The sequence below is a fragment of the Serinus canaria genome, chromosome 4, assembly GCF_022539315.1.
Source record: "Serinus canaria isolate serCan28SL12 chromosome 4, serCan2020, whole genome shotgun sequence".
Taxonomy (NCBI): domain Eukaryota; kingdom Metazoa; phylum Chordata; class Aves; order Passeriformes; family Fringillidae; genus Serinus; species Serinus canaria.
In genome coordinates this window covers 1,856,885-1,868,084 of record NC_066317.1, presented here as the reverse complement: position 1 = coordinate 1,868,084, position 11,200 = coordinate 1,856,885, and the positions used below count along the sequence as shown (strand labels likewise).

The 11,200-nt window shown below is 57.4% G+C and overlaps 1 protein-coding gene across 1 annotated transcript; it reads right to left on the bottom strand.

Moving 5' to 3' along the window:
• Window positions 1-1,191: 1,191 nt before the first annotated feature.
• Window positions 1,192-10,990, bottom strand: PARM1 (prostate androgen-regulated mucin-like protein 1). The gene is made up of 4 exons (XM_050974266.1): window positions 10,898-10,990; window positions 3,331-3,996; window positions 2,546-2,624; window positions 1,192-1,997 (listed from the first exon to the last, which is right to left on the bottom strand). Exons 1-4 carry the CDS (start codon window positions 10,947-10,949, stop codon window positions 1,913-1,915), a joined length of 882 nt encoding a protein of 293 aa, XP_050830223.1. The 5' UTR covers window positions 10,950-10,990; the 3' UTR covers window positions 1,192-1,912.
• Window positions 10,991-11,200: the final 210 nt, after the last annotated feature.

Here is an 11,200-nt window from a genome sequence, read left to right as displayed (position 1 = left end):
GGCTCGGGGGATGGGATGTTCCACACCACGGAGCTATGCCAGCTATTCCTCTCTCTGTATAAATAAAATAGCTCTGAGATGAAACGGAGCCAGAGGGGGGCGGGGGAGGGAGGTGAGGGAGATGGGAGGAGCTGGAATTGAGCCAGGGTTGTGGGAGCCTTTGGGAAAAATGGGAATTGGCTGGTTCTGCAAATGAAACAAGTTGGTGGCAGGGTTAACCCTGTTGGTTTTTAAAAGAGAAGGAAAAGGGCCTTTTTTAGGGCATGTCCTGGTTGCTTTTCCCCCTTTTCCCCTGCTATACTGGTGTGGGACAGAAACCCCTCAATAAGCCAGAGGGTCTGAGATGGGAATGTGAGAGGGGTGTTGGAAGGCATTGCCTGGAACACAGGCATCCTCCCTCTGAGGGCATTTCCCCCCGGAATGAAGTGCTTTTTCCACTTGGCAAACGCATCTCTTATTCCCTAGGCTGCTCTGTGCCTTGACTCCTGCTGCCAAACAGTCCTGCAGATGGAAACACACCATCCATGTCCATATCATCCATGTCCCCGAGGCTAGTGCCTGGTCCCAGAAAGGTGAGGAATCTGTTTTCATCCCAGGATATTCCCAAAAATACCTACAGCTTCTTCCTTGCATTGTAGGGCAAGAGAGAGCAGTTCATTTTGAGGACCCAGGCACAGGGTTGAGCAGGAAAGCTGACAGCCCATTTCTGTCCTCCTTCATGGAAAAGGAATTTATTCCCTTGGGGTTATATACTTTTAATAGAAGGGGATGGCTTTTCCTCCACCTTTATTCCCTCTGTTTGGCAGCAGCAGCACAGCACCCAGTTTATTTCCAGAGAAGAAGGGTGATTGGTTTTTAATTCAGTTTGTGGCTTTTCTTAGCCAAGGTAGCCTAATGTACTGATTCTTGGGTGCCAAAAAGGTGAAAAAGAACTTTGCTCATCCTAAGCATCTTCAGAGCCTGTGCTTCCCTGTGTATGCTCCCAGCCCCAACAGTTTTCCAGGCTGGCTGTGGCTGGGAAGTGCAACAACCAGTCACAGGTTTATTTTCTTGTTCTCACCAAGGACTGAGGGCTTTGCTTTCCACTGCCAGGGAATTTAGCCAGAGGGAGAAGCTGCTGAGCATCCCCTTCCCAAACCAGCTCTGCCATCAGCCACCCCCAGCCTTCCCACACTAGAAGCTGAACACAAGTTGGGGATGAAAAGAACACTCTGCTGTATTTTAGCAGCCAAGTTTTTTTTGAGGAATGGAAACAAAGCTGTGGAGCGAGCAGCCACGTGTATGAAATGGATGGTCAGTGCATCTTCCCGTGGGCTCCCGGGCTGCTTTTGGGACCAAACCCCCCACAATTCAATGGAAAAACTTAAATTAGGAACTTCTGCGTGGAAGCACCTCCAGGAAATTAAAGGGAGCAGTGACTGAGCAGCCCCATAGCTGTTCATGGTTCCTGGGGAGACAAGGCAAAGGATTTCGTAGCAGGGCAACACAGGGAAGTGATTTTAGGGAAAGGGACACGTGAAAGCACAGGAGACCCCGGCATACTGCTGGCTCTGGCTCAGCAGCCCCCCACTCCCCCCCCAGATCACAGGGCAGCAGCATTTCCAAGGATGCCACAGCACTGGCTGAACCTCCATCCTCTCCCTCCACCTCCCCAGCCCTTCCCCCTGAGGAATTTGGCTTCCCTGATCTCCAACAAGTGGCTGGCCTGCCCCACCACCTGGTTTCCTGCTCCAAGGCCAAAATTGAGGTTTATTGTCAGCACTGCCCTCCAGTTGCTGCCCTCCAGCAGCCCCGTGGTCATCCTGCCCGAGGCAGGGGCTCCGTGCCCGGCATCTCCTCGACAGCGGATGCTCTGCTGCAGAAGCGCTAATTTATAAATTAAGGGTTTTTGGGGTTTTTGGCCTCCTCCCTGCTAGGAATCGTCGTACAAGGGGTTGTTGTAGTTGCCCCAGGAGCCGTAGTCGTGGTCGTCCAGAAGCCTCCCGTAGGAGGAGTGCCTGCCAGGGAGAGCAAACCTGAGGTTACTTGGAGGATTTGTTGCTTATTTTGCTGTGGCATGAAGAGATATTCATGCAAAGGCTCCCGAGGTCAAGCTTTGGGGTATTTTAAGAGGAAGGACCAGGAGAAGTGAAGAGAAGCCCAGATTTCATTTTGCCCCCATTGAATGAGCCTGGCCAGGGAATTAAAACCAGACCTTTGCTCATCTCAGCTGTCAGCAAAGGCTCATTAGGGATGCTCAGCGCTGGGCTGTGCTGCTGTTTATTGTCCCAGCTTTCCCAAGGGATAATTACTGGATATGACTATGCTGAGCAGCATCCCTGGCATTTGAGCAGGGCTGTTGCAAAATGAGGGATGCAAACTCTGCTTTCCAGTACAGGGGTGGTGAGAAACGGAGCCCTGCTGGCACCAGAGGCTGCAGATTGCCCTGCCACCCCTAGGGACAGCATCTTCCTGGCACTTCCTGGCAGGTGGAAGTCACCTGGCATCATCCTGGCGATGATAAGAGGGAGCCTCAGGGAGGGAGGCCCCCCAAAACCAGCCTTACCTGATCTTGAGGTAGGCAGCTGCCCCGAACACCAGCACCACCACCACGATGACCGTCACGGTTATGGCCACGATGCTGCCTGTGCATCAAACACCAGAAAGGGCAGGGCTCAGGGTTCAGCCCCCTGAGTCTCCATGGCACACATCCCACTCCCCAGCTGCTCCCAGCTCACCCACACCGTCTCTGATGGGGGGAATATTCCCTCACTGCTTCCCAAAGGGGATGCCGGGCCCCCCTTTATCTTGGCAATGATCCCCTTGCCATAAGTGCAGAGCAGGTATATGTAGGATGAAACACAGCTTGGGCACTGTGGAGTCACTCTTTGATGCTGTTCCCAGCACTAGGCAGCACCCAGTGCTGAGCCAGGGCTAGGAAATGCTCCAGGTCTCCCCTTTTCCAGCCACGTGGAGCACTTGTAAGCTCCCCATGCTTGCACAAGGGGATGGGGACAAGCTCGTGTCAGCTTCCCGAGGGCTCCAGGAGGGTAAACTAAAACCTACACCATCCTAACTCGGGCTGCACCCACCATCCAGCCGTTTGTTTCCTCTCATCCTCAAGTGTTTCAAGCCAAATTTAGAGCTGAGGATTTGATTCACATCTCCAGGCAACCGAGATTTGTTACCCACTGCTCCCGGGCTCTGCCAGTGCATCAGATGACATGGGCTCCTCCAGGAATTTCGCAGAGGGATGCTCTGAGGAGGCTGAGCACCTCTTCCCTTCCTCTTTGGGGCTCTGCCCCTCCTACCTGAGGGCCCTGCCACTCTGTGTGCACACGCGGAGCTCACCTGCACTCAGGGCACGCGGGACCTCCTCCACGGTGACCCCGGTGGTTTTCTCCGAGGCCGTGGCCTGGGCTTCCGTGGGGCTCATCACAGTCACTGGGGGGGATGTTGGCTCCATGGCCAGGCTCGGTGCCATGGCCAGCGTCCCCAGGGAGGGGACATCCTTGGCCAGCAGCGGTGGCTGGGTGGCGGCCGGGCTGAGGAGGACGGGTGTGGGGGACGGGCCCGTCCTGGGAGGTGAGCTGGGCTGGCTGCTGGGAAGGGAGGGGGCAGGTGATGGCACAGCCAGGTCTGTGGGGCTGGCAGCTGCCCCCAAATCCAGGGTGCTTCTTGCCAGGCTGGCAGGGTTTGCTGTCCGGGGAGCCTCCGGGGTGGCTGGCACCGAGCTGGGGCTGGAGACCACAGAGGCACCTTCTGCTGTGGCCGTGGAGCCCACGGGGACAGGAGCAGGGGACAGCGCTGCCACCGGGGTGCTGGCATTGTGGCCATCCCCCTCCAGGGGCCTGGAGGACGTCCCAGCTCCGGAGGGTCCTGTGGACAAGGGTGGCTGGGGCTGGGCTGGAGCCGGTGTGGGGCCATCCCCGGAGTCTGGCTTCACTGGGACACCCTCCCAGAGCAAGGGGGGGTGGATGGGGATAAGGGGTGGCTCTGGGGAGTCATGGCCCAGTCCTAGGAGTGAGACAAAGAAGTGTTAGTGACAGAGCAATCCTTGGGGCAAGCTGGTGCTTGGGAGAGCACTGAAGGGCTTGGGAATTCAGCTGGAAATAAGTTTTAGGATGGGGAGAGCCGTCTAAAATGAAGAGAGGGGAAATAAAGCTGTGTATCTAGAGGTGGGGTTCAAAGCAGACCAGCTGTCCTGGCATAAATCAGCCCCATTTTCCCCCCAGTTTGGGATACCCCCATCACCCCAGTCCCCCCCAGCATCTCCTGCCAGCAGCAGGGGGAAGCAGCTCCTCCTCAGAGCAGCCCCTGTGCAGCTGGGAGTGATAACACAAGACATCTCTTTCTCCTCTCCCCCCGTTTCCTTGTGCATTCATTCATTTGTCTCCATTTCTTAGCACCAAGATGAGTCATTCCTCCCTCTGTCCCCACCAGCTGACTGCTGGGGCTTTTTCCCCCCTTTCCAGAGGGGGAAAACTCAGCACTGGTCCAGCACTGGCCCCCTCAGTGTGGCTGGGAGGAGGGAAGAGTGTGCCAGCACTGCGTGACGTGGAGAGGCATTTTAATTCCATGTATTCATTTAGTTCCACCCCCCAGAGAGAGCATCCCGAGCCCAGCCCTGGGCAGAGCAGGAGCTCACTCCAGCTGCAATGAACTAATCAGGAGTGGGGAGCACAGAAACATGCAGTGCCTGCCTGCAGGAACAATGGGGTCTGGCACTGGTGAGCAGGGACTCGTTCCTGCAGCCAGAATGGCTTTTTTTGGATGTCCATGTGGAAGGACCCCATTTTCCCAAGGAAAGAGGTCTTGGAGGTGGGACTGAGGCCGTGGCTGCTCTGCTCTCCTGAGGACAAGCCCTGGGAGATGGCCCTGAGCTGTCACCCTCCTCAGGCCAAGGACACAAGCCGTGGCACAGGGAGGAGGAGGGGAATGACAAGCTGGAATCCGGTCACTGCAGGGAGGCCTGGGCCAAGGACCCTTCACAGCACATGGTTCAGAATCCATCTGTATTCCAGTATTTTCCCACCTGGACCTTTCAGGTTTCTCCAGCAGGTCCCAGCCAGCCTCTGCAGCCCAGCAGGCAGGATCCTCCCAGCACCCCAGGGGTTTGTTACCTCTGGATGTGCAGATGCTCCCGGTCCCTCAGGGACACAGGCAGCTTTCCACCTCCCTGCAAAGCCACCCTGATGTCCCCAAGTGCTCGGGGTCAGCAGAGCTCCCATGATCTGCCTGAACTTTGGAGGCAGAGCAGAGCTGGCAGTGCTGCTGGCCGGGATGAGTCAGGAACTTTCCGATAACATCTGAGGGGCATAAATTCGGAGGCTGAGCCAGAACTGGAGGCAGGAACAATCTTTGGCTGCTGGCTGAGAGCTCCCAGCCAGGGAGGTCACAAGTCACAGGGACTCTTCCCAGGAGAGCAAGGAAGCTCAGCTCAGCCCTGGTCTCCCCTGCCTCTCCCTACGAGCAGCAGTGCCAGTGCTGGGCTGTCCCCTGGCTCCTCCATGGGGGATCTGGGACCCAGCCACTGCCCCTGGGGTCTCACCCAGGGGAGATAACCCTGGGAAAGCCCTGCCATGATCCTAGAGGCAACACAGGCTGCTTCTGAATGGGGTTAGGATTGAGGAACAAAAGGGCTGAAAGTCCCCTTGGCTGGTGCTCGGCGTGTCCCCATCCATGTCCCTGCACCCAGCTGGTGGGCAGCCTTGTGTGCACATCCTGTCCTCTCACCAAAGCATCTGAAAGGGAAATCCAAAGGGAAAACAAAGGCCAAGCAGAGCTCTCCTTGGTTTCCCCAACACCTGGTCTGCAGGAGCTGCTGCTGGGGGACAAGGGACAAACCAGACACCACAGCACTTCACGCAGGACCACGTGGCTTGGGAGGCTGAAACACCTCCAGCTCGGGCTGGCAGAGGGACTGAGGGATGTCAGCTCCCAAAGGATGCCCAGCACAGCTCAGCCCTGAGGAATTTGCTCCTCTAATTCACTTGGGGCTGTCGACCACCCTGCTGGAATGCAGCAGGGAGCGAGGCAGGGGCCGGCCGGGATGAGGTGACCGCCCAGGAAAGCAGCAGTGTCACACTGTGCCCCACAGTGCCACAAAGTGCCCCACAGCAGCTTTGCAAAGTCCTTTTCCTAGGATTTTCTCACTACAGAATACAGAAAACAGCCAGGGAAGGAAAACCCCAAAGCTGTGTCATTCAAATATCCTGCTCTTAGGGGAAGGGGATATTCTAAGAGGAAGGGAATATTCTTAGGGGATATTCTTAGGGTAATATCAGTCCTAATCATGTGCCAAACTGAGGGATGAGCCTGGTGAATTATCTCTCTCTCCTGCTGCCACGATGCTCTCCTGGCTCCTGGAAGGCACACAGAGGAGCAGGTCTTGCCCTCGCAGGGGCTGAGTGGTGCTCATGCTCCTCTTGGGAAAGAGCTCCTTGACCTGGGCTGGCAGCCTCTCCAGGATGCACTTCCCAGGCACTCCAAAAGCCATTGCAGCGGATCCTGAATTGCTCTGCCAGCTGAAAGGCAGCCTAAAAGCCACCAGAGAAGGTCTCCAGCCCGAGTGAATGACATCAGGCCGGAGCAGCAAACAAACAGCCACTGATAAGGCAGAGATGGAGCTTTTAGCCAGGCTCCCTGCAGAGCTCGTGGCCTCTGACACGGCCACAGGAGACCCCCAGGAGCAGCCCCAATTAACCACAGCCCCCAAGCCCCAGCTGCAGCCAGGGATGCTCCCCCAGCAGCCAAGGCCAAAGGGATAATGGAAGTTTCCATAACATGGGGATTGTTTGTTCTGCCTGCCCTTCCACAAGGAATCTCAGCAGCTGCTCTGAACAAGAAATACAGCAGCAGCAGCAGGGCAGCAGGGAGAGCTGCTGGACACACACTGCTGCAGCCAGCCTGGGTGCCACTTGCTGGGCCAGTTTAGCAGCTGGCAAACACCCAAAGAACACAAGTAGCCAAGACCATGGGTGAGCATCGCTGCTCTTTGCAGCAAAGCTCTGTAGAAACCTGGCTTTAATCACAACAGTGAGCAAAAAAAACCACCTTTTGCTGGTCCTGTGTCCTGCTGCTCCTCACCAAATGCTGATGACAGAACAGCCCTGAGTCCCCTGAGTGTGGCTTGGGTTGTAACCAGGTCAAGTGATGCAGAGCAGTAAAACAATCTAGATGTAAATACAAGTAAGGATTTCCTGCCCGTGACCTCCTTGGCTCGGCTTGGGGTTCTGTGGCTGGGGATTCCCATAACTTGTGCTGGTTTTTGGCAGTTCCCCTCCCCCTTGTTAATGCTCAGGTATAATTTTCATTGTACTTCTTTGCTGTAAAGCCAGCAGCATCTGGCTGTGGATGGCAAAAGCTCTCCTTACAGCAGCTAAGGCTGAGCCAAACTGGTTTTTGCTTTGGGTTCAACGAGTTTTTCCAGCTGTTCAGCCCTGCACTGCCTCACCTTCCCTGTCCCCATGCAGTTTGGGATCTGGGGATGTTCTCTTCTCCCTGGCTGGGGGCTCCAAGTGGAGTGCCCAGGGCTGTGACTGAGCTCTGTGCCGGTGTGGGGGCAGGAGCTCAGAGGATGTGGGGGTTGCTCTGGGCCTTTGACTCGTGTCTTTCTTCTTCTGGGGCACTGCTGTGGGCTCTTGCCTCGTTATCCCCAAGAAACACGGGTGATGGGGAGGTCTGGGAGCCGTTCTGGGGGCTCTGAGGTTTTCCTGCCATCACAGAGGGAGCACCCAGCTGGATCAGTGGTGGGAAATGGTGACTCCTGGGGGCATCTCCAGCTGGAGGTGTGCAGCAAAGCTCCAGCAGTGCCTGTGAGTGCTGGTGACCCCAGTGCCAGCAGCAGCAGCACCCCTGCCTGATGTGCTGCTCCACTCCTTGCTGCTCTGTCCCCTCTGTTTTCAGCACCAGGGGCTGCTGGCCATGGTGTGAAACCATTTCTGAGAGGAGGAGGACGCCAAGGGAGAAAGCCAGAAGGCAGAAACACCACCAGGTGAGAGGCAGAGCTCTTCCCTGCCCGTGAGAAGCAGCCAGGGCCATCAGATCCAATAAATGTGCAGTTGCTCTGATTTACTGGCAGGCCGGGCTGGCTTCCTGCATGATTAGTTTTATTCTGCTGCATGCTCGTTAAGTGCCTGAGCTCTAATTGCTCTGAGGCTTTCTGTAGCTCAGAGAAACAGCTGCACAGCAGAAATCCCTCTGTCCATCTGTCCATCTGTCCCAGCCACAAGGCCTGCACACCCTCCAGAGCCTGAGGAATGCTGCTGTGGGCAGGCTCCCCTTGAGGAGGCAGGAGGGAAGCTCCAGCACCCTGCAGTCTCTGCTCTTCCCAGCTGAAAATAGCTTTTTTTAAAAAAAATTCACACGGCTCCCTGCATGCTGCATGCTCCCTCCTTCCTTTTCTGGGGTGGGTGTCCAAGTTCTTCCCTGCCCCATGATCCCAGCCCAGAGGTGAGGACTGCTGGGGGCACCACAAACCCAGGCTCCAGCCAAGGAAAAGGTGGTGATTCCCCTCCAAACAACTAAGTGTTGCTCAGTTATTCAGCTCTTAAGCCCTTGATGCTGATGCTGCAATGAAATTATAGCAGAAAAGGGAGGTGAAGAGGAACTTTTAGGTGCTTGTTTTCCTCCTGAGAGTGGCAAAACACCAGTCAGCCTGTACAGCCAGAGGTACCTGATGCGGGCCTGGGGTGGAAAGCAGCAGCTGACAGCACCAGCTCCTTCTAAAATGATGCCTTGCTTGTTAAAATCACAAATACGTTAAGTATTTCAAGTTATATTCTTGAAACATGCCAACAGGTGTTATGCTGTGCTGCTTTCCCTGGGGAAGGGGAATAAGGCATCCCATGGGATGCTCTTTGCTGTCTCCTGGGGCTGGGAGCTGGCAGATGGACCTGCCTGCTGGGGACACCTCACAATACTTTTTTCCCATGTCTCCGATATGGCTCTGGTGCCAGCCAGGAGTTTTGCAAGAAGCAGCTCTGCCCAGGTGACAACTCCCCAGTTCCATAATTTTCCTGGCTGGCTGCTAATTAGTGCTTCCAGGTGCAGCTTCCAACATTCATCAGCCCCATTCCAGCCCCTCCCAGGGGCACAAGCAACAGGGCTTGGCTGAGGAATTTTGGAGCATCCTCTGGTATTAGAGGCTGATTGCTCATTTGGGCTGGGAGAGGGGATAATTACCCACCCCCCCCCCCGTCGTTCAGCTCCTGGGGGAGCAGAGTGCTTGGAGATTTGCTTCCTCAGTGGCAGAATCCAAGAGCCCATGAGGCTCTGAGAGCCCAACAAGCAGCTCTTCCAGCCCAGAGCCTGCACCAAGGAGCACTCAGAACCAAGACCTGCTTCTAAAAGGTACTGAGAGATGTCCCAGCTGGGGCACAGGGGGAACTGCAGGAAGGGAGAGCGGGCCTGGGGCTGGGCACCAGGTCAGGAAAGCAAAACAGGTTCCAATTTCCATCCAGAGGAAGGAGTAATAACAGGATAAAACTTCCTTGTGCGAGACGCCGCTCTTTCATTACGTGGCCAGGCAAAGCCCAGACTTATTTCACTCCTGGCCAGTGACGTCCTGGCTGTCATTTAGTCCTGAAGAATGAGCTTGGAGCAAATTTAAATCGTGCTGGGTGTTTCCTCCCAAGTTAGATATATATAGAGAGATATCTATACATATATATACACACACTTTTTTTTTTTTCTTTTTTGAAAAAAAATTATTTCAGTGGGGACAAAAATGCTGTAGAAAGCATCTGAAAGATGCTCAGGGGCCGTCTGGGAGCAGCCTGAGGGACGTGGGACCAGAGTCCAGGGAAATCTTTTCTGTTTCTTGTGCCAAGCCTGGCTGGCGTCGGAGCTTTGGAGAGGGATGGTCGTGGGAACAGCCTTGGGTTTGGCCGGGGCGCTGGGAAAAGCCCGCCCCCCGACCCCAAAGGCTTCCTTCCACCATTTGGGCCCGTGAAGGAGAAGAAAGAGCGTCCCCAGCATCCCAATGCTCATCCCCATCCCTCCCGAACGCATTTTCTCGGGAAGCACAGCTCAGGAGCTCGCCGGCAAATCCCCGTTTTTCAGGGACAATTATCCATCCAGCTCTCCCCGATCCAGGGAAGATCTCCCGCCTCGGGACGAGGTGCGGGGCGATGGCTGGGGGTCCCGCGGCTGCCGCCTTCCTGCGGGCTGTGCCGGGGAGCTCAGCCCGGCCCGGGCCCGTCCCCTCGGGCTGCTGTGCCGGCAGCGATGTGACAGCGACAGCCCAGCCGATGGATTTCTCCTCCCGCGCAGCGTCCCCGGTTATGCAAGTGTGTTTTCCATGTTCCCGGGCAGGCGGCTCCTCGTGTTTATTAAAAGCCCAGCCTAGGCGGGCGGAGGGGTGACCTGCGCTCGCTGTCGCATCAGCCGGGGACAGAAGTGTCCCCGCCGAGCGTCTCAGAGGGGGAAGGTGTCAAATCGGGCGTTTCTGTGGGATTTGGATGCTGGTGCCGCCGGGGGAGATGCCAGGGGCTGGGGGAGTGCGAGCCTCGGCTCAAGGCCAGGGAGAGCCACCACAGAAGCTCCCGGGAAGCAGCGCCCGCGGAGGGAAGGGACATGCGGGGCCGGGGTGACTCCAGCCCGGCCAGGGGGTGGCCGTGAGGACACTCCGGTGGTCCCATCCAGTCTCCCTCCTTGGCGCAGTCGGGGACTCCGCTGGGGACGCCTCCGAGGGGCGAGGGGCGAGGAAAAGCGGGGTGGAACACCCCTGGCACCGCTGTCATTGGGGGTGACCCCCCTCACACGGGGGTGTGAGCGGCACCCGCGGTGGGCTCCGGGAAGCAGCCGGGCTGTCCCCGGCAGACTCGGGGCTCCTCCGTCCCCGCGGCCCCCATCGCTCCCCGCCCGACCCCGCGGGGTCCCCGGCGTGTCCCCCCTCGCATCCCGCCGCGCTTACCTGCCGGGAGGAGGAGGAGGGCGAGGAAGAGCAGGCGGCAGCAGCAGCCCATGGTGCCGGCGGCGCTGGCAGCCGCGGCGGGAGGGACGTACCGCCCGGCCCCGCCGCCGCCCGGCCCGGCCCGGCCCCCGCCGCCGCCCCCCGCCCGCCGCCCGGCCCACAGCGGCACCTGCCGGCCCCGGCACCGCCGCGGGATGCGGGATCGACTCCGCCGGGGATGCGGGACCGGGCGCCGGGTGCCAGGGACCGACCACGTTGGGTGCGGGCATCGGGACCGGCCCGCCTGTCCCGGGATGCGGCACA

Excerpts from the sequence above, each read along its gene's own strand:
- PARM1 (XM_050974266.1), bottom strand. The coding sequence starts at position 10,949 with ATGGGCTGCTGCTGCCGCCTGCTCTTCCTCGCCCTCCTCCTCCTCCCG. Across the intron at positions 3,997-10,897 it reads CCTCCTCCTCCTCCCGGCAG|GACTGGGCCATGACTCCCCA; the intron begins GTAAGCGCGGCG and ends TCTCACTCCTAG. Across the intron at positions 2,625-3,330 it reads CCCGCGTGCCCTGAGTGCAG|GCAGCATCGTGGCCATAACC; the intron begins GTGAGCTCCGCG and ends TTTGATGCACAG.